The sequence below is a fragment of the Salvelinus fontinalis genome, chromosome 21 (assembly GCF_029448725.1).
Source record: "Salvelinus fontinalis isolate EN_2023a chromosome 21, ASM2944872v1, whole genome shotgun sequence".
NCBI classification, from domain to species: domain Eukaryota; kingdom Metazoa; phylum Chordata; class Actinopteri; order Salmoniformes; family Salmonidae; genus Salvelinus; species Salvelinus fontinalis.
The window spans coordinates 36,002,330-36,024,948 of NC_074685.1; the positions used below are offsets into that span (position 1 = coordinate 36,002,330).

At 43.5% G+C, this 22,619-nt stretch overlaps 2 protein-coding genes, 1 long non-coding RNA gene and 1 pseudogene across 9 annotated transcripts in view; 3 read left to right on the top strand and 1 right to left on the bottom strand.

Moving 5' to 3' along the window:
• The window catches only part of LOC129818803 (adenomatous polyposis coli protein-like), a 55,997-nt gene extending 48,432 nt beyond the window's left edge, over positions 1-7,565 (top strand). For all 7 annotated transcript variants that reach the window (XM_055875050.1, XM_055875049.1, XM_055875053.1 and 4 more), the window contains one exon: positions 95-7,565. In XM_055875050.1, the coding sequence (XP_055731025.1) occupies positions 95-6,530 (6,436 nt within the window). In that variant the 3' untranslated portion in view covers positions 6,531-7,565. The remainder of the gene's footprint in view (positions 1-94) is intronic.
• A 5,256-nt stretch (positions 7,566-12,821) lies between these two features.
• Positions 12,822-14,514, top strand: srp19 (signal recognition particle 19). The gene is made up of 5 exons (XM_055875056.1): positions 12,822-12,940; positions 13,248-13,323; positions 13,542-13,613; positions 13,814-13,922; positions 14,091-14,514. Exons 1-5 carry the CDS (start codon positions 12,903-12,905, stop codon positions 14,219-14,221), a joined length of 426 nt encoding a protein of 141 aa, XP_055731031.1. The 5' UTR covers positions 12,822-12,902; the 3' UTR covers positions 14,222-14,514.
• A 479-nt stretch (positions 14,515-14,993) lies between these two features.
• On the top strand, positions 14,994-17,311 carry LOC129818273 (C3a anaphylatoxin chemotactic receptor-like; annotated as a pseudogene).
• A 1,425-nt stretch (positions 17,312-18,736) lies between these two features.
• LOC129818806 (uncharacterized) lies at positions 18,737-22,607 on the bottom strand. Its single transcript, XR_008753980.1, has 3 exons — positions 22,285-22,607; positions 21,818-21,942; positions 18,737-19,734 (listed from the first exon to the last, which is right to left on the bottom strand). It is a non-coding gene; the product is annotated as an uncharacterized LOC129818806 (long non-coding RNA).
• Positions 22,608-22,619: the final 12 nt, after the last annotated feature.

A 22,619-nucleotide genomic window follows, 5' to 3' on the forward strand; every position in this document is an offset into this window, starting at 1 on the left:
ATGCTGTTAAATATTATAATTATTTGATATTTTACTGTGTCCCCTGTAATTTGTACACTTGAAAGCTTACAGGACCATATGTTTCTGTCTGTAGGCAAATCCTGAGAGAGAACAACTGTCTTCAGACACTCCTGCAGCACCTGAAGTCTCACAGCCTGACTATTGTGAGCAACGCGTGCGGCACTCTGTGGAACCTCTCTGCCCGCAACGCAAAGGACCAGGAGGCCTTGTGGGACATGGGTGCTGTGAGCATGCTGAAGAACCTAATCCACTCCAAGCACAAGATGATCGCCATGGGCAGCGCTGCAGCACTGAGGAACCTAATGGCCAACAGGCCCGCCAAATACAAGGACGCCAACATCATGTCGCCTGGATCCAGCCTGCCCTCTCTTCACGTCAGGAAACAGAAAGCCTTGATCGAGGAACTGGACTCTCAGCACCTCTCTGAGACATTTGACAACATTGACAATTTAAGCCCCAAGGCGTCCCACAGGGGTAAACCAAGCAGGCACAAGCAGAATGTCTACAGTGATTACGATGGTGTTTCTAGATCGGACGGGTTTAGCCCCAACAGTGTGCCTGTGCGCCCCCCTTACGTGAACACACCAGTTCTGTCAAGCCCGTCACCCAGAGAGAACCCAAGGGGAAACATAGACAGTGTTAGGGCTGAGAGGGATCGAAGCCAGGACAGAGACAGACCGAGGGGTGCACCCGGGGGTTTCCACCCAGATCATGACTCTAAGAGAATGCAGATGCCTGCCACAACAGCTGCTCAGATCGCCTTGGTGATGGAGGAGGTGAAAAGCATTCACTTGCTGACTGGTCTGGATGACCGGTCACCAGAGAGCCCTAATCAAGACCCTCACCGTACCACTGCAGCACATGGTCATTCAAATGTATACCCCTACACTAAGCCCGATCACTCGGGCAGACCTTGTCCAATGCCCAAGTTAGAATACAGGGCGTCAAACGACAGTCTCAACAGTGTCAACAGCACTGACGGCTATGGAAAAAGAGGCCAGATGAAGCCATCTGTGGACTCTTACTCTGAGGATGATGAGGGGAAGTGTTGTGTCTATAGAAAATATCCTGCAGACCTCGCTCACAAGATCCACAATGCAAACCACATGGAAGATGATGATGGAGAAGTTGACACACCCATCAATTACAGCCTGAAGTATTCTGACGAGCAGCTGAACTCTGGTCGGCAAAGTCCAAGCCAAAATGAAAGGTGGGCGAGGCCTAAGCACATGGAGGAGGAGATGAAACGGACAGATCAGAGGTCTGTGCGATCTCAAAGCCCAGGCTACCCCATGTACACGGAGGGCAACGGTGAGGGCGAGGAAAAACTCAAGTACAAGCCCAGGTTCGTGCAAACAGAAATGCCACAGGGATTCAGATCAAGGAACGCCAATCAACAAGATCAAAGCAATGCTGGCCCCACTCAAGGAATTAACAAAAAGATGAACAACCAGACTATGTGCCAGTCTGTGGATGATTACAGTGATGACAAACCAACCAATTATAGTGAGCGATACTCAGAGGAAGAACAAGATGAGCAGCCGACCAATTACAGCATGAAGTACAACGAGGAACATCACGCAGAACAACCCATTGATTACAGTCTGAAATACTCAGACTCCTCCTCCCAAAAATCCATGTTTAGTCATTCAAAGTCATCCTCCACTCAGAGCTCAGTGAAAGACAATCTGAGCCAAGATGGTTCCACATCATCCGTGTCATCCATAAAGAATGCAGGAAGACAAATGCAGCTACATCCATCCTCTGCTCAAATGAGATCAGGGCCAACTCGGCCAGGCCAGAAGAACACAATATGCAAACCCCCTACCGTCAATCAAGAGACACTACAGACGTACTGTGTTGAGGACACACCCATCTGTTTCTCAAGGGGTAGCTCTCTGTCATCCTTGTCCTCAGAGGAGGATGAAATGGAGGGCTGCAAGAGGAATGTAAATGCTACCAGTAACTACCCAACTCTTCCCATCTCTGAGAAAGAGTCGACTGGCGGTCACACACGAGAACAACGCAGAACCGAGAGCCAGTTGTCTGTGCAGTATGTCCGAATGAAGCCTCCAAGGAATAGTCAAGTTCATGGAGATGGATCCAGACATCACAAAGCTGTTGAGTTTTCATCTGGAGCCAAATCCCCATCCAAAAGTGGCGCCCAGACCCCCAAAAGCCCCCCAGAACAGTATGTGCAGGAGACACCCCTCATGTTCAGCAGATGCACATCTGTAAGCTCTCTCGACAGCTTTGAGAGCCATTCCATCGCTAGCTCTATACAGAGTGAATTGTGTAGCGGTATGCCCAGTGGAATCATTAGTCCAAGCGATCTGCCCGACAGCCCTGGTCAGACCATGCCTCCGAGTCGTAGCAAAACACCACCACCACCCCCAGAAAATCAACATCCACCCCCAATGAAACACAAAAAGGTGCCACCTCCGCCGCCTCCGAGGGCGGATATGGCTCCAAGACATGCTGCTGTACACGCTGCTGTCCAGAGAGTCCAGGTGCTTCCGGATAATGACGCCCTCCTACACTTTGCGACAGAGAGTACCCCAGAAGGATTCTCTTGCGCATCCAGCCTCAGTGCTTTAAGCTTAGATGAACCTTACATTCAGAAAGATGAGCTCAAGATCATGCCTCCTGTTCATGAAGACGACCAGGGAATTGAGGCTGAGCATGAGAATGATGACACTACAGAACCCCCAAGCCAAGGGAAGCGTGAGACGGAAAAAGACATTTTGGATGATTCAGATGATGACGATATAGAAATACTGGAGGCTTGCATAAACTCAGCCATGCCAACAAAGTCATCAAGAAAACTCAAAAAGCAATCCCCTTCCAACACTACTTCTAGAATACCACCACCTACTGCCCGTAAACCAAGCCAACTTCCTGTTTACAAATTACACCCGTCACAAACCAGAGGACAACAGAAGACCGCGAACTTTGCCCATGGAGAGGACATGCCTAGGATTTACTGTTTAGAGGGAACCCCCATCAATTTCTCAACAGCCACATCTCTCAGCGACCTCACCATTGATTCACCCCCTAATGAGCTGGCCAATGCTGAAAGCCGTGCTCCTCCTCGTGCAGAAATATCATCCAGTCAAAGAAGGGACACTATTCCAGAAGGTAAATGTACAGAGGAAAAAGATGCAGGTGTTACTTCCTCCTCCACACAAGCTGCCGGGACAGAAAATGAAGGGGATGATATTTTAGCAGAGTGCATCAGTTCAGCCATGCCAAAAGGTAAAATCCACAAATCCTTTAGAGTACAGAAAGTGTACGATCAACCACTGCACCCGTCAGCTTCTCCTGTTAGCCTAGTCCAGCAGGAGGTTGAAAAGAAGCCCACTTCCCCTGTTAAACCAATGCCACAGAGTAGTGAGTACAGAGCTAGGATGATTAAGAAACCCCAGCCTCCGTTCAACTTTTCTTCATACCCTGATAAAAACAAAGAAACCAAAATGCAACAGACAAAAATGGCATCCAGAGATTTCACAGATAAGCCACAAAATGCGGAGAGGCCACGTCCAGGGTTTGCTTTTGACTCGCCACAGCATTACACACCAATAGAGGGTACACCCTATTGCTTCTCACGCAATGATTCACTGAGTTCATTGGACTTTGAGGATGAGGAACCTAACCTCGCCAAGGAAAAGGCAGAACTCAGAAAAGACAAAGACCAGAGAAAAGCTTCAACAAAAAACTGTGGAAAGCCATCTTTAAGGGCAAACAGGGCAAATCTACCACAGACTGCTCCAACAAAACCTCAGCAACAGAAGCAGGCAGTATTTCCACAAGCATCCAAAGAAAACATGGGGCCAGTGCCAGATGAGAAGCAGAAGTTTTCCATTGAAGACACACCAATGTGTTTCTCTAGAAACTCATCTCTCAGCTCTTTAAGTGACATTGACCAAGAGAACAACAACAAAGACCTCCAGCCAAAAGAAGAAGAAGAGGAGGAGGATGTAACTCAGGTGGAAGCTCCTACAAGACCCCAAGCCTCTGGTTACGCACCAAAAGCCTTTCATGTTGAAGATACCCCTGTGTGTTTTTCAAGAAACAGTTCACTCAGCTCACTAAGCATTGACTCAGAAGATGACCTTCTACAAGAGTGCATCAGTTCAGCCATGCCAAAAAAGAAAAAACAGACAGCGAGAAATAAAGAGGGGAATGACCAAGGAGATGCCATTGAGGAGAGAAGTATGGATGGCATTTTAGCTGAGGAGCCAGAACTCATATTAGATCTCACTGATACATATAGTCCAGTTTCTGAACAAGCCTTATCGCCAGACTCTGAGTCATTTGATTGGAAGGCCATCCAAGAGGGTGCCAATTCCATCGTCAGCAGTTTGCACCAGGCAGCTGCTAGCCTCTCTAGACAAGGCTCATCTGACTCTGACTCAATCCTCTCCCTCAAATCTGGAATATCCCTTGGGTCTCCCTTTCATTTACCCTTAAATTCAGAGGATAATAAATCTGCATCTGACAAAGGACGCCCACGGATATTAAAACCTGGTGAAAAGAGCACTTTAGAAGCAAAAAAGAAAGAAAAGGAAGAGGAGGCAGCAAAAGCCCTTAAAGGGGGCAAGAAAGTCTACAAAAGTCTCATAACAGGAAAACCACGTGCAATCACTGAGACCCCAGCCTCATTACAGCAGAGGCAGACGGCCCCTACTGTTCCAATCTCTCGTGGTAGGACAATGATCCATGTCCCTGGTGTTAGAAGCAGTTCTCCAAGCACTAGCCCAGTCCAAAAGAAGCCTCCAGCCCGCGGTCCAGCCTCAGTCTCAAAAATTCCCCCTACCCAAGGGCAGAGCTCCAGTAATTCAAACAGAAGCATTAAACCACCTGCTAAATCTGACCCTAGTCCCGCCAGGGATCAGCCTGGATCTCAATCGGGATCAAGTAAAGCTTCATCACGATCTGGATCCAGAGACTCCACACCATCCAGGCCAGCTCAGCAGTCCTTGACCACCAGACCCATGCAGTCACCTGGTCGCGCCTCTGTGTCACCTGGAAGAAATGGTCTGGGATCCTCAAACAAATTATCCCAACTGCCTCGCACTGCTTCTCCAAGCACATCGTCAACCAAGTCTTCTGGTTCTGGCAGGATGTCCTACACCTCCCCTGGAAGACAGATGGGTCAGCAAACGCCACCCAAGCAGACTGGCTTGACTAGAAGCACTAGCGGAATCCCTAGGAGTGAATCTGCCTCAAAGAGCCTGAATCAGTGTGGAGTTACTGGCACATCTAAGAAGCAAGAATTGTCCAGGATGACATCCACAAAGTCAAGTGGAAGTGAGTCAGACCGGTCGGAGAAACCTGCCCTAGTTCGCCAGTCAACATTCATCAAAGAGGCCCCTAGTCCAACACTGAAGAGGAAATTGGAAGAGTCTGCCTCGTTCGAGTCTCTGTCCCCCTCCTCTACCAGCCAGTCTCAAACGCCTGTGTCAAGCCCGTCTTTGCCAGATATGTCGTTGACTCTGCCCTATCAAGGAAGTCAGGGAAGCAACTGGAAAAAGTCCCCTCAGAGTCAAAACTCTTCAGAAAATGAGGATGGGCAACCTCAAAGGGGAGGGAAACACGACATCTCCAGATCCCATTCAGAAAGCCCCTCCAGACTCCCTAATCTTAACAGGACAGGGACATGGAAGAGGGAGAAAAGCAAACACTCCTCCTCTCTTCCTAGGGTTGGCACCTGGAAGAGAACTGGCAGCTCCTCTTCCATCCTCTCTGCCTCCTCTGAGTCAAGTGAAAAAGGCAAAAGTGAGGATGAACGACAGCCACTGAGTCCAGCCCAAAGGTCCCCACACGGTAAAGATGGAAACCCTTTAAAAGGAACATGGAGGAAGATGAAGGACAGTGAAATTGCTCAGTCAGAAGGCCACGATTCTTCCTCCATAGACTCTAACACCATGGCCATGGGGCACCAAATGAGCCCTGCAGTGTCCAAGACTGAGGATGTGTGGGTGAGGATTGAAGACTGTCCCATTAACAGTCCGAGGTCTGTAAAATCTCCAACAGCAAACACACCTCCAGTAATCGACAGTGTTCTAGTCAAAATGCCCTCTGTTGATCTCTTGTCAAGTGAAACCCATCCCAAACAGTCCAAAAATGAAAGTGTAAATGCTCGTAGGCTAGGTCCAGAGACTAATTTAAACTTGTTTAGGAGCAGTGAGAGTCTTGATAAGAAAGGGCCAGACCTCAAGCCTGCTCAGAGCATCATCCCAGAGGCCCATGAACTGCCTGTTGCTGAACGCACCCCTTTTAGCTCCTCCAACTCTAGCAAACACAGCTCACCTAGTGGTGCTGTGGCTGCCAGGGTTAGCCCTTTCAATTACACTCCTAGCCCCAGGAAGAGCAGTGCTGACAGTGCCACACCACCACGACCCTCACAGATACCCACGCCTGTCAGCGTCACCAACAGTGCAAAAAAGAGAGAATCTAAAGGAGAAAGTGCTGGAGAAAGTGGGTCCTACATTGTAACCTCAGTTTAAGTCCCTTGAGGCTAGACTACACAGACACACAACCAAGATCTAGGGGAAATGTCTTGAGCATACCTAGTGACCTCTGTTGTAAAGAATTATTCAAACACTAAGCAAAGATCATGGATTCATCAACTTTTGGTGTAAAAAAACTAACATGTAAATAATAGTGAGATACTAGAGGGTTATTGTAGTTGATGCCTAGCCTAATTGCTGGGCTCGTGTTTCTTTGCTGGTAGGAATGTGGCTGGGACACTTGGTTATCAGAGAACGAGAGAGAGGGAGACCTCTGAAGGATAATGTATGTGAATTTGTACTGTACAGATTTTAATTATGTATGTATTTAATTTAAACCCCTGTAAAGATCCTGAATCTTGTCTGACTTGACAAAGATAATCACTTAAAGTTGCCTATTTGGGTTGTTAAATCCCTTAAAGATGGACTTTAATGCTACTCCATTTATTTTTTATTAAACCTAAGTTTCAGTCAAAAGAAAATTAATTCTCATTTTTACTACTGCAAATGTATTATAAACTTCCCTTCCTTGCATGACCTGATGGTTTGGTTCCTGAAGTAAAGATTAACATGTATGTGGTCACATGTGTTGGTAGCTGTAGTGTAACATTTTACACTATTTTTGTGTGCTCTGAACGTAAAGGAATTAACTGCAAGTTACCCTTGACAACTTTTCGAATGAGAAAATATTTACATTGGAAAATAGATGATATAAGAGAGTAGATAAGATTCATTGCTCTGCTGTTTAATTGTTATCAGGTGAGTTGGATGCTTTTTAACTATCTCAGAAGGACTGAATGAACACTTTGAACAAAATAAATTATTACTGTAGGTTTTTGGTGTTGGTATATCATTTTTTAGAGCTCATTTTACTTCCACTGTAATGCTAAAGCACATACAATTACACTGTGTGAATGACTGTTCGTGTTTTATTTTCTCATGCAATAAAGTAGTGGTTGGATATTCAAAGGAAACAAGTACAGTTACAAATTGTAAATCAAAATAATAAACGTTAACATTTTTGGTGCAAAACTAGTGTCCAGTGTTACTGAACAGTGGAAGGGTTGTGTGTATCAAGCTTTGATAATTTAGTATCCATCTTGAATATAGTTTGGTAGTGAATGGAATTTAAGCTCTGCTTCCAGTCCAATCAAATTTATTCATATAGCCCTTCTTACATCAGCTGATATCTCAAAGTGCTGTACAGAAACCCAGCCTAAAACCCCAAACAGCAAGCAATGCAGGTGTAGAAGCACGGTGGCTAGGAAAATCTCCCTAGAAAGACCAGAACCTAGGGAGGAACCAGGCTATGAGGGGTGGCCAGTCCTCTTCTGGCTGTGCCTGGTGGAGATTATAACAGAACATGGCCAAGATGTTCAAATAATAATCACAGTGGTTGTCGAGGGTGCAACAGGTCAGCACCTCAGGAGTAAATGTCAGTTGGATTTTCATAGCCGTCCGGTGAACAGGTCAGGGTTCCATAGCCGCAGGCAGAACAGTTGAAACTGGAGCAGCAGCATGGCCAGGTGGACTGGGGATAGCAAGGAGTCATTAGGCCAGGTAGTCCTGAGGCATGGTCCTAGGGCTCAGGTCCTCCGAGAGAGAGAATTAGAGAGAGCATACTTAAATTCACACAGGACACAGGATAAGACAGGAGAAATACTCCAGATATAACAGACTGACCCTAGCCCCCCGACACAAACTACTGCAGCATACATACTGAAGGCTGAGACAGGAGGGGTCGGGAGACACTGGCCCCATCCGACGATACACCAGGACAGGGCCAAACAGGCAGGATATAACACTACCCACTTTGCCAAAGCTCAGCCCCCACACCACTAAAGGGATATCTTCAACCACCAACTTACCATCCTGAGACAAGGCCGAGTATAGCCCACAAAGATCTCCGCCATGGCACAGTCAAGGGGTGGCGCCAACCCAGACAGGAAGATCACGTCAGTGACTCAACCCACTCAAGTTACGCACCCCTCCTAGGGACGGCATGGAAGAGCACCAGTAAGGCAGTGACTCAGCCCCTGTAATAGGGTTAGAGGCAGAGAATCCCAGTGGAGAGAGGGGAACCGGCCAGGCAGAGACAGCAAGGGCGGTTCGTTGCTCCAGTGCCTTTCCGTTCACACTCCTGGGCCAGACTACACTCAATCATAGGACCTACTGAAGAGATGAGTCTTCAAGAAAAATGTAAAGGTTGAGACCGAGTCTGCGTCTCACATGGGCAGGCAGACCATTCCATAAAAATTGAGCTCTATAGGAGAAAGCCCTGCCTCCAGCTGTTTGCTTAGAAATTCAAGGGACAGTTAGGAGGCCTGCGTCTTGTGACTGTAGCGTACGTGTAGGTATGTACGGCAGGACCAGATAGGTAGAAGCAAGCCCATGTACTGCTTAGTAGGTTAGCAGTAAAACCTTGAAATCAGCCCTTGCCTTAACAGGAAGCCAGTGTAGAGAGGCTAGCACTGGAGTAATATGATCACATTTTTTTGTTCTAGTCAAGATTCTAGCAGTCGTGTTTAGCACTAACTGAAGTTTATTTAGTGCTTTATCCGGGTAGCCGGAAAGCAGAGCATTGCAGTAGTCTAACCTAGAAGTGATAAAAGCACGGATACATTTTTATGCATAATTTTTGGACAGAAAGTTTCTGATTTTTGCAATGTTACGTAGATGGAAAAAAGCTGTCCTTGAAACAGTCAGTTTTATTTGAGACGACTGTACAACCAAGATAAATTGTCAGATTGAACAGATCTCTTTGTTCCAGTGAATGATTATGAACACAAGTGTTCGTATTGCAGCTATGGTTTGATATACAAGCAATTGGCTCATTCATCCCCCTCCTCTCCCCTGTAACTATTCCCCAGGTCGTTGCTGCAAATGAGAACGTGTTCTCAGTCAACTTACCTGGTAAAATAACGGTAAAATAAATAAAATAAAAAGGGGATATGACTATAGGCATTTATTCATAACACCAATACATAAACATTTCTTGATAGTTGTATGTGTGTTACAATAACCTTCATCCGATCATAACCATCAGTGTCAAACTTTTTTATACCCGATATCACACACACTAACAAACTGAAAACGTGTACAATTAATTGGTGGGAGAAGTCTCATCACTTTCATGTGTAACCCTTGTAGCTTTAGAATCGTGGCAAACTTGGTTCCTGATTCTATTCAGTCGCGTTCGCGTGGGTCAAACAAAAACACCCTAACGATTAGTTGACAAATAGTGTCTTCCACAATAGAGGTGATTGCTGTTGGTAAGAAGTATTGCAGCGATTTAAAGCAGAGGAAGAGCATTTCCAAATCCGAGGAAAATCTGTGTCCCTCCAGCAGGTGGCATTTTTCGTTTCTCCCATCAAGCAAGGAGTTTTTATATGGTCAGTGTCGAATTTGGTCAACAAAAAAACGAATAGCTTATTTGATCGAATACGTTTCGTAATGCTTAAGTTGAGTATACTGATATAAGTAGGACAAGTGACATCCAGGTAACTGCAAAGAAACACTGTATACCGTAGACGTCTGCATAATCATGTTGAGCCTAGTTACGTGGCATCCCTATTGAATACCGGGGGTTGACGTCACCTTATCGAATATTCAAAACTGAATTACAACAATGAGATGTATACACCAATCCAAAGAAAAGACAGGCGGGAGCTAGACAGCCAGTCGTGCCGGGTTGTTGACAACGATTTGCTAGGGTGGAAAGACGTGTATCTTGTCGGTATATCCATAATCTTTCCCTAAAGGTAACTCCCATCAAAAACTGCATGCCCTTTGATCACGTTTTTTTTAAAGTTAAAGCGAAATTGTCAAAGTGTCCTGCCTGTTGAGCTTCCACTATTTACCACAGCCACAAAGTCAAAATATCGTTAAAATAAAACTATTTGCTTTTTGGTCTTAAATTAAGGTTAGGTATAATATTAGCAGTGTGGTTAAGGATAGGGTTGCGGTTAAGGTTTAACATCAGATTTTAAGAAGATAAATGGAAGAAATGCGGGGTTTATGAATATGTAGCTGTGGTGACTAGTGTTGACCCTGGTAACTTTGATACAGTTATCACATACTATACTGTCTTTGCAGTTATCTTCAACCTAGCTTAATTTCCCGCTGAAAACCGGATGTGGGGACTCAATGTCTAGCCACAATAGTGGATTTTGCGGATCACCTTCAAAATAAAAGTCACCCAAACGGATTGAAATGTTTTATTTATTTTACTAGGCAAGTCAGATAAGAACCAATTCTTATTTTCAATGATGGCCTAGGAACAGGGGGTTAACTGCCCTGTTCAGGGGCAGAACGACAGATTTTTACCTTGTCAGCTCCTCGGGGATTCAATCTTGCAACCTTTCGGTTACTAGTCCAACGCTTTAACCACTACGCTACCTGGTTCCCCAAATTGTGGAATCATGCTCTATTTGGACTAGATAATCATAAACAAGGTCGGAATGTTGTTATATAAATTAAACAAAAGACAATAATTTGACACAACAAAAAGATATATCTGAAATCACACTGTGGATGTATTACACTTTAGAATTGCATGGAGGGCAGCATAACCTATGGATGTTGCACCAATGAAATTAGGTATCAGCTTACTCACTCAGTGACACTCACAGAACACAACTGTGTAGAGTACACACACATATTAGTGTCTTAGCTCTTATTGCAGGACTTTGACTGTGGGAATTCACCTTTCCAGTCAATCTATTGTGTGTATTGCACTGTGCAGCCTAACCTATGGATGTTGTACCCATGAAATGGGCCACACATGCCTACAACTCCAGCATCAAGTTTGCAGTAGTAGGCCTGATTACCAACAATGATGAGACGGCCTACAGGGAGGAGGTGAGGGCCCTGGCAGTGGTGCCAGGAAAATAACTTCCCCCAATGTCAACAAAACGAAAGAGCTGATCGTGGACTTCAGGAAACAGCAGAGGGAGCACTCCCCTATCCAAATCGACGGGACCGCAGTGGAGAAGGTGGAAAGCTTCAAGTTCCTCGGCGTACACGTCACTGACAATCTGAAATGGTCCACCCACACAGACAGTGTGGTGAAGTTGCAACAGCGCCTCTTCAACCTCAGGAGGCTGAGTAAATTCGGCTTGGCCCCTAAGACCCTCACAAACTTTTACAGATGCACAATTGAGAGCACCCTGTCGGGCTGTATCACCGCCTGGTACGGCAACTGCACCGCCCTCAACCGCAGGACTCCAGAGGGCAGTGCGGTCTGCCCAACGCATCACCGGGGGCAAACTACCTGCCCTCCAGAACACCTACAGCACCCTATGTCACAGGAAGGCCAAAAAGATCATCAAGGACAACAACCACCCGCGCCACTGCCTGTTCACCCCGCTATCATCCAGAAGGCGAGGTCAGTACAGGTGCATCAAAGCTGGGACCGAGAGTCTGAAAAACAGCTTCTATCACAAGGCCATCAGACTGTTAAATAACCAACACTAGCCGGCTACCACTCGGTTACTCAATCCTGCACCTTAAAGGATGCTGCCCTATATATATAGACATGGAATCGCTGGTCACTTTAATAATGGAACACTAGTCACTTTAATAATGTTTAATAATGTACATACTGCTTTACTCATTTCATATGTATATACTGTATTCTATTCTACTATATTTTAGTCAATGCCACTCTGACGTTGCTCATCCTAATATTTATATATTTCTTAATTCCATTATTTTACTTTTAGATTTGTGTGTATTGTTGTGAATTGTTAGATACTACTCCAGTTGGAGTTTTCTATATGTTGTTATTTAAATTCAACAAAAGACAATACTTTGTTAATTCGACACAAAAAAAGTTGACATATGTTGAAATCACACTGTGTATGGATTACACTAGAATAGCATTGGGGCGTAGTCCACAGGAGGTTGGTGGCACCTTAATTGGGGAGAACGGTCTCGTGGTAATGGCTGGAGTGGAATAAGTTGAATGGTGTCAAACGCATGGTTTCCATTTGTTTGACGCCATTCCATTAACTCAGTTCTGGCTATTATTATGAGCCATTCTCCCCAATTAAGGTGCCACCAACCTCCCGTGTACTATGCCCCAATGCAATTCTGAAGTGTAATACGTCCACAGAGCGATTTCAACTTTTTTTGTGTCAAATTAACAAAATATTGTCTTTTGTTTAATTTATATAACAACATTCCGATCTTATTCATCATTATCTAGTCCAAATATGGCACGATTCCACTATTTGTGTCCGTTTGAATCGCTTTCAATTAGGACCTTTTATTTTGAAAGCGAACTGCACATTACACTATTGTGGCTAGCGTTAAACAGGTCCCGGCTAGGAAGCTAACGCGAACTCTGTGCTAGTGTGTTCTGAGAAAATGACTCCACTAAGTGATAATCCAGCTGAAAAGGAAAGGTGGGTAATATTAGATTCATATCTCTTGTTTTCCCATGAAAAGTTTGTGTTGAAGTCCCACCTGTGAACAGGAAAACAAGCGAAGACAGCCATATGTGTTAGCTAAAACTAGCCAGCGTGTCTACGAAGTCAGTTGGCTAGCCATTTTCTTCGTCGTTTCAAATGAAAACACGTTTTAACTTGTAATTGTATCATTGTATTGTCGGATGCAGTTGAGACGGCAGCAGTGCTTGCTAGCTAACATGTTCTAGACATCAAGTTATGAATAGCTAGTTAGCTAACATGTTCTTTCTGATTTCTCTTGCAGGTTTATCTGCATATACCCTTCCTATGTAAACAGTAAGAAGACCCTAGCAGAGGGGAGACGGATACCTGCGGAAAAGGTAAACCAAATCGACAGCATTCTTCTAATTTATTTGGTTCAATACATGGTGGACGACTCATTGCCTATCTATCTTGGTAAATGGACACACATACACACCACTATGGTCTACCTTTACCACCTATACACTTCTTAATACTGATTCATTATAGCCTATGTCCTCAATAGTGTGTTGAGGGATATGGCTGACATCTTGGTTTTCTCTCTGTACTCAACCAGGCAGTGGAGAATCCTACATGTGCTGAAATCCGTGATGTGTTGACAGCAGCAGGGGCAAATGTTCTTGTAGAGGTAATGAGACATTACATCAATAATGAGTTGCATAGCTACATATGGTGCTTTACATCAGAAACTTCTCATTCATTACCGTTGTGTAGCTCCCACCTAAGTAATTCCACGACAGCCATTTTCCATCGTCAAACACCTCACCATAGGTTAGGGGTATTGCCTGATTATAAGTCTGTAATTGTTGTTCAATTGACCAACCACAGAACAAGATGTACTCCAGAGAGTGGAACAGAGACGTGACATTCAGAGGAAGAGTACGTGTTCAGTTGAAGCAGGAGGATGGAACTCTCTGCTCAGACAAGTTTGCATCACGTGAGTGTTTGTGAAGGAGAGGAGCAACGTCCTATGGCTCAAATTAGCCAAACTGGAAGCAATGCAGTCTGTTTTCACCATCAACTGGTCTCACAACGCACAGTTGTGTGTGTGACCATTTCCCAAAAAATATGAATGCTTTGCTTTCCTTCTGATTTGTCCCTAAAGGTAAAGATGTGATGATCTACTGTGCTGAGATGATCCCCAAACTGAAGACCAGGACCCAGAAGGGTGCAGGGGCAGACTCAGGCTCCCAGCAAGGGGAGGGCAGCAAGAAAAGCAAGAAGAAGAGGAAGTAGAGGCCCTGCCCAGTCACACAAAGGTCCCCATATTACTGTTCAGTTTACTGTAAGAAACTAACCAAGGAAGTCTGTCACAAGGAACTGGCAAGTGTCAAACAGAAAGAGTGAACAAATGCTAATTTATGTGAGGTAATTATTTGGTATTGGCCCATTTGTATGATGCTATGGGATATGCCATATGTGATTATGCCAACAGGCACATGTAAACATTTATATTTTGTGAATTATGTATGCATCAAAGTATTCTGTTTCAATTGCTTGAAGGGAAATAAAAGTCAAATAGACAATGATTGCTTCCACTTTGTTCTGACAGTGAGAATCAATTGTATTATCTTTGTCAAGTTATTATGAAACTTTACCTATCCCTTATTTGCTTTTTCCCCGCAGATATTTCTTTCCTCATATGCGTCTATATAAAATAAATGACTTGAGGTCACACATACAAAGCAAGTCAGATGTTTTCATTTGTTTCAATTTATTTAGGCAGGTTTCAAAAAATATATACACAACATGCAAAAATGTCATTGCATTTAATGAGTTACAGTTCATATGAGAAAATCCGTCAATTCAAATAAATTAGGCTGCAATCTATGGATTTCACATGACTGGGCATACAGATATGCATCTGTTGGTCATAAAAAAATAGGCCTCACAATGGGCCTTGGGATCTCGTCACTGTATTTTGTGCGTTCAAATTACCATCAATAAAATGCAATTGTATTCGTTGTCCGTAGCTTATGCCTGCCCATACCAGAACCCCACTGCCATCATGAGGTACTCTATTCACAACACTCGCCCACATGACGCCATACATGTGGTCTGCGGTTTTGAGGCCGGTTGGATGTACTGCCAAATTCTCTAACACGACGATGGAGAGGCGGCTTATGGTAGAGAGAAATTAACATTACATTCTCTGGCAACAGCTCTGGTGGACATTCCTGCAGTCAGCATGCCAATTGCACGTTCCCTCAACTTGAGACATCTGTGACATTGTGTTGTGTGACAAAACTGCACATTTTATAGTGGCCTTTTATTGTCCCCAGCACAAGGGTAATGATCTTGCTGTTTAGTCAGCTTCTTGATATGCCACGCCTGTCAGGTGGATGGATTATCTTGGCAAAGGAGAAATGCTCACTAACAGGGATGTAAACAAAATTTAAGAGAAATAAGGTTCGTGTGGAACATTCTGGGATCTTTTATTACAGCTCATGAAATATGGGACCAGCCCTTTACATGTTGCATTTATATTTTTGTTTAGTGTATAATGTAATGATATGAGATGCAATGTTTTGTTCAGTCAAAACCATTTACCTACATCTATGCAGTGTTTCTGCTTTTATTTGAGTGCCTACTCTAAGTTTGTGCAGAGTGGTTTCTAATATATGTGGTTAGATCTGGGGGGGATTTTTTTTTATTTTTCTAATTTTCTTAGTGGTTATTGGGTAGCTGGTGTCAATAGTAGCTCATGTAGTTTCCTGTTGTGTGTTAAACGTGTTAACATTTAGAAGGTGAGCTCGACGATAATGTAAGTTTGCACGTTTTCAGTATAATTTTTGGTGAATTCTTGCGTTGCACCTGTTAAGTTATTAACTTGAGTGGAAAATACTGAGATATTGGGATAATATTTTAAGACAGATGTTTTGCATATAAAATGTAAAGACCTTATAAGCCACAGGTTCTGCTAGGTTCTATTGCATTGTGACAAGGAATGTACGTTCCATTTTCGAATTATACAAACTAACAAACAACATTCTGAATGTATTGTAGATTGAACTGTTTTAATTCTAATTCAGTTAATTTAGTCTCACATGGTATATAGCCAATATGACTGCAGACATCAATCATGAATGATTATTAGTGACATCACTGACATTTTTGTGTGAAATTGAAACATGAAATTAGAAAATAGATTTTCTCTGTTTTAATGTATTATGTATGTACAGTACCAGTCAAAAGTTTGGACACACCTACTCATTCAAGGGTTTTTCTTTCTTTTTACTATTTTCTACATTGTAGAATAATAGTGAAGACATCAAAACTATGAAATAACACATATGGAATCATGTAATAACCAAAAAAGTGTTAAACAAATCAAAATATATTTTATATTTGAGATTCTTCAAAGTAGCCACCCTTTGTCTTGATGACAGCTTTGCACACTCTTGGCATTCTCTCAACCAGTTTCATGAGGTAGTCACCTGGAATGCATTTCAATTAACAGACGTGCCTTGTAAAAAGTTCATTTGTGGAATTTATTTTCTTCTTAATGCGTTTGATCCAATCAGTTGTGTTGTGACAAGGTAGGGGTGGTATACAGAAGATTGCCCTATTTGACCTGCTCTGCTGTTTCTCCATTCCATCCCTCCATCCCTTTCTCTATTACTGAAATCATACTGAATCACCACTGGAGAGGCTATGTGCAAGGTGGCTTCACTCTGGTCCTTATCAGTTTGGACTGCTTTGCCCTGGTCATCCTGTCTTTCTGGGCCCAGAACCACCGGAGCCTCACCCTGGCCTGGCTGCTGTGTGGTTTGGCCTGGGTCCTGGCCCTGCTCCTCAGCCTCCCTCTATGATCTACAGAGGAATAGTATTCCTTGATTATATGAACACGTCACTGTGCACCTATCACCACCTACTAGACAAAACTGAGGGCAACCATCCGGCCATCACAGCTATCAAAGCCACCCCCGTCACCAGGCTAGTGCTCGGTTCCTCATCCCCTTGTTGGTCATCGCTGTCTGCTACCTGCTCAAATCCCAGAGAGCCTTCTGGATCATATTGGGTGTTGTGGCTGTGTTCTTTATGTGCTGTCTGCCATATCACATCATAGGGCTGGTGATGCAGTATGGAGGGGAGGCCTCGGAAGACATGGCCCAGGCTCTGGACCCCCTGGCCATCTCTCTGGCTTACAGCAACCTTCTTCTGTATGTCTTCATGGGTCAGGACTTAAAGAAGAGGGTCAGGGTATCTCTTAGGAAAATATAAAAAATTGTATTCAGCGAGGATGTGACTATTTGTTCCTGTGTGTACTCTAAAGGACAGTCACAGCTGTCACGGTTCACAAACTCATCTGAGGCTCAGGTCTGAGTCAGAAATAAGAAAATAAATAACTCCTGTGTCATAGATAGTCATTATGTAGATGAAAAAACATGTGTTGGTGTTTTCTGACTGGTTGAGGTACTGAATGTGCATGATTAATTAATAGTGATTAAGAAATTAGACGTTGACCAAAACAAAAAGATGGTTTGAAGTTCAGTCCATGCCCGATTGGAATGTTGCATGCATTGCTTTTAGTTTTAAGCTGTTGTGTCCTAAAACTCTTATCTCTGTTACAGTGCATTCAGAAAGTGTTCACACCTCTTGATTTTTTCCACATTTTGTTGTGTTACAGCCTGAATTAAAAATGGAGTAAATTGATATTGTTTGTCACTGGCCTACACACAATAACACATCATGGTAAAGTGGAATTATGTTTTTTGCAACTTTTACAAATGAAAGAACAAAAACAAGAACTAAAATGTCTTGTCAATAAGTATTCAACCTCTATGTTTCGGAAAGCCTAAATAAGTTCAGGAGTAAAAATGTGCTTAAAAGTCACATAATAAGTTGCATGGACTCACTGTGTGTGCAATAATAGTGTTTAACAGGACTTTTTAACGACTACCTCATCTCTTTACCTCATACATACAATTATGTACAGGTAAATATTGCAAAACATGAATTCTGAGAAGAATAATGGGCACAATCCTGGTGTGGAAAACTCTTACCCAGAAAGACTCACAGCTGTAATCACTGCCAAAGGTGCTTCTACAAAGTATTGACTCAGGGGTGTGAATACTTATGTAAATTAGACATTTTTGTATTTCATTTTCAATAAATGTGCTAAAATGTCTAAAAACATGCATTCACTTTGTCAATATGGGGTATTGTGTGTAGATGGGTGAGAGAGAAATTAATTGAATCCATTTTGAATTCTGGCTGTAACACAACAAAATGTCGAATGAGTCAAGGGGTATTAATGCTTTCTTAAGGCACTGTAGATGGCCAGCAGGGTCAAATAATAATCACTGTCATTATAGAGGGTGCAACAGGTCAGCACCTCAGGAGTAAATTACTCTGTAATGTCATACTCCGTAATGTTATACTGTACCTTCTCCCAATCGTGTACATTCTGTCAAATAATTTCTATTTTGATCAGAAGCTGTCTCCTTGGCCATTGACAATAATGATTTTACACTTTTCAATCATAGTCATGCTATAGGATGTTTTTTTTAGACATCAGCCATTTTCTTTTCATCACATCAAACTGAAAAGAAGATAACGCTCCCTTTCATAGCTTGTCTTAACATCAAGACATAAGTAGATACGCTGAACGCATCGATAGAGTGTCAATTCAAAGCACAATTCTAATTTTTGTGAAACTGATGACTGAAAGACTAACTTCTCCCCTCAGATAAAGGAACTACGCCTACAGTATAACCAGGCCTGAACACATCTCTCAGACACCTCGGAAACTGTCCACATGCATTTTTATTTACTCAGAGGAGTTCTTTCAATTTCAAATGCCTCAGAATAGATGCTTGCCCCTCTCTCAATGTTGCCACTGAGTCTGGAGTTGAATTCTACACAGAATAATGCAATAATCACACAGAGAAATTATGTTAAACATTATGAAATTCTATTTATATTCAAGCCCGGAAATTGGGACATTGACACATTTCTACGGTTTCTCTGTACTTTCCATACTTTTCTTTCTTGAAAAAAACTTCACATGTTCTGTCAATCTTCTGTCAATCCTATTCTGTCAATCATTCTGTCAATCATGTTTCCTCCCGATCACGTTGTATATTTCTCCGACACTCCGAACAAAGTAAAACAATGAATATACTTACCCCACCTGTCACCACGACTGTCACTCTGATGTACAGTCAAGTCTTCACATACTCCCCGGCACTTATTTTACTGCACAACAGATGGTCGCCTCAAAACTACAAAATGAGTGTTAATGACAAAGTCTGTACAGCATGGCTCTGCAACTAATCATTCGGCGACATCCCATCCATTTGACTCTCTGCCATACCGTCTCCCTCACAAGAAGTAAACTTCACTTCAGTTACAGTATTTCCCCTCAATCTATAGTCTTAATGTCATCATCTGAAATGGAGAAGCTAGTCCTAGTTAGCCCTACATCATCAGTCTGAGTCCCCCAGTCTTTTTTAGCTAATATTCCACTCCTTGTCACTCCTGTCATTTGCCAAAGATTGTCTTTGGAAAATGACAGGAGTTGCAATGAGTGGAATATAGTATCTGAACAGAGATGGCACCCAGGCTAATCCACGTATCATGACCTCAGTCAGATGGCTTAGAACGATGTAGATTCGAATATCATCGACTGGGTATCTTGACGGCCTGTTGGGACATCTTGGCCCTCCTGATGTGTTTCTCTTCGAAACTCTCCAGTTGTGGTTGGTTCCCGAAGCTTCAGCCTCCTGAGCCACTCGTCCCGCAGCCTGTTGGAAGGGTGATGAACGTGACCCATTTTTAATTCATGGAGAATCAATCTGATAAAATAATTGACAGTGTGATACATGGAGGACTTGCAATGACAGCATCAACATGTCTGTAGAATACAACACCGAAACCTATCATGGCTCTATGAAGTGCATATTCCAATCACCATGGCTAATATTTACACATCTCCTTTGGAGTAAAATATGTTTCCCTCTGCCTTTTTAATGTCCTGCCGGCAGTGGTCCTTTAAAACGGAGATGACTTTAGTAACTAACCCATCGATTTGCTAATTAACATCGTGTCACCTCCACTGCCCTCCCTGTCACTCACATAAACAAGATGCTACTCTGACACGTGATCCTATTCAAACCTACATCGTGTCCATCAACATCAACCAGCCTCCCCGGCTGGCCACATGACACAGACTCCACATTTCACAATCACCCATCAAGAACAATGCTGATCATATCTCTAGTGATCAGACAGGGGTTCAAATACTATTTGAAATCATCTCAAGTACTTAATGGACCACCTGTAGAGCCAGTTTCTGTTTACCATCAAATGTCATGCTCATCCCAACATCTAAAAGCTCTGTAGCAGGACGTTAATGTTGGGACCCTCACAGTGAGTGAGTGATGATCAAGAAAACACACAAGATTGTTGGCTATAACTATGTCCAACAAGTATATTAACCTTCTGGCTTTATTTAACTCCGTTTGAGAGATTTCACCTTGCTTCTCTGCCTTGCTAGCTGCGATCTGCGATGTTGTAGACGGTAACCATCTGATTACGCGTTTGCTATTGCACAAGCTGCAGTTGAAGTTGCATGTGATCCTATCCACTGCTAGGTAAATAAAGAGGTTTCCGTTGACAAACTGTGTGTGCAACTTCTCATGGCGTGGCTGGGAAATGCGTCTATAGAACGGTCCCAACACGACAAACTTCGCACACCTGACACTCCAGGTAGGCTATAGCAAATGCTCAAAGTATTTGAGAGATTTCAAGTAGTAGATGAACCCAGGTCTGAACACAATTCACCAGTGACTCAGCATTAGGCCTGATGCTGGTAGTGGAGTAATGAGACAGTATTTCTTAACCTCTCTACCTTTCTTTCACTCATCCCTCTCTCCCTCCCTTCATCCACCCCTCCCTGGCAGCAATTACCTTTGCAGTCAGTTATTTCATTTTGTAACGAAGGGGATTTGTGGATCACACAGATACACATATTAATACAGGGAGGATCAGCCTATAAGGCCCATCGCGTTGTTCTGTGTGTGAACAATCTATATATTCATTACAGGCGGTGGAGGGTTAGGGCTGCTTTAGAGGGCCCCTCCCAGCTGTTCCAAAGGAAACACATTCTGCTCACATTGATTAGTCACAGGACCAAAGAGGAAGGATTAGGGTGCATTTGTAACAATACGTTCTAATCCCTACTGACCTGACTGCAGCGGCAGAGCACAGCATACTGCCTGACTGCCTGTCTCTCTGCCTGCCTACCTGCCTACCTGCCTGCCTGCACATCTTCCTGCTTGTCTCCCTGCCTGTTTGCCTGCCTGTCTGTAGCTAGGCTCTGTAGTCTACCCGCCTCAGCCTGCAATCGATTAGAACTCATTTGCATGTCATTTATGCTTCAAGGGCGCAAGGCGTGTTGTCTTGGTTACTGTCGGTTAAGTTCTGAGCTGCATCTCAAGAACAGATGCCCATTATGAGGTGATTGGTTCCGATATTAGACTAGTTGCTGTCCTGTGCAGAATTGAGTTATAGGCTACCAAACCAACAGGCTGTGTCGCAGTAAAGAAACACTGTGGAAAAGACAGAAACATTGTATTTATCTTCTGGAGATGGATGCTGAACATTGGGGGGGGACCAAAGCCAATTACTCAATGAGCCCTAGTGTAAGTAGCTTATGGGTGCCATGGAGACAGAATTCCAATGGTAATTACTGTCTATAAAGTAGACTTTATTAAGACAATAAAATGCATTTTCCTTTTCTACATCCACTTTTCTACTGCACTATTCTTCATAACAGTGATGGTCTATAGTCGATAAGGCAGTGTGGCTATTGACAGAGATACTTACTTTGATAAAGCACTGCTCTTCATTCTGGATTCCTCACTGCCCATCATATCGCCGTGACTTTCGATTTTCTCCTCCCAGTATTTCTTTAGCTTGTGTTTATCGTGGATCCGAGCCAAGCTCATTTTCTGAAAGAAAGTAAGGAGAGAAGATGTCATTTCAATTCAGGAGAACATTTTAGGCTCGTAGCCCATACTATACTAACTCAGGCAAATTTTTATTGTTACAATTTTAATATCAGAATTGATATCTGTGTTAGTACAGGGAGTGTGTTCAAAATATTACCACCTGGTCTCTATTGATTTTATTACTCTTTAATGGCGTCCCTGCTCCCACACGGTGAGTGTAGGAACATTCTCACCAAATAATTAATCAGGTACAAACAAACACAAACATCGCTGGGAGTTGAGAAACACTTGACACAGAAACACTTCACAGCTCATAAACACAGAAAGACAGGAGAGACTTACTGCCAAGATTGGATCAGTGTCCTGTGTCTGTCTGATGATGAGGGTCTGCGGTGCTGCTATCAGTCTGAAACAGTAGTCGTCCAGAGGTGTGCAGTCTGTCCAAAAATGCACCCAGTGGCAGGTTATATGTTGGCCACTCAACCACTCATACACACGCCATCTCTCTCTCTCTCTCTCTCTCTCTCTCTCTCTCTCTCTCTCTCTCTCTCTGTCTCTCTGTCTCTCTCTCTCTCTGTCTCTCTGTCTCTCTGTCTCTCTGTCTCTCTGTCTCTCTGTCTCTCTGTCTCTCTGTCTCTCTCTCTCTCTCTCTCTCTCTCTCTCTCTCTCTCTCTCTC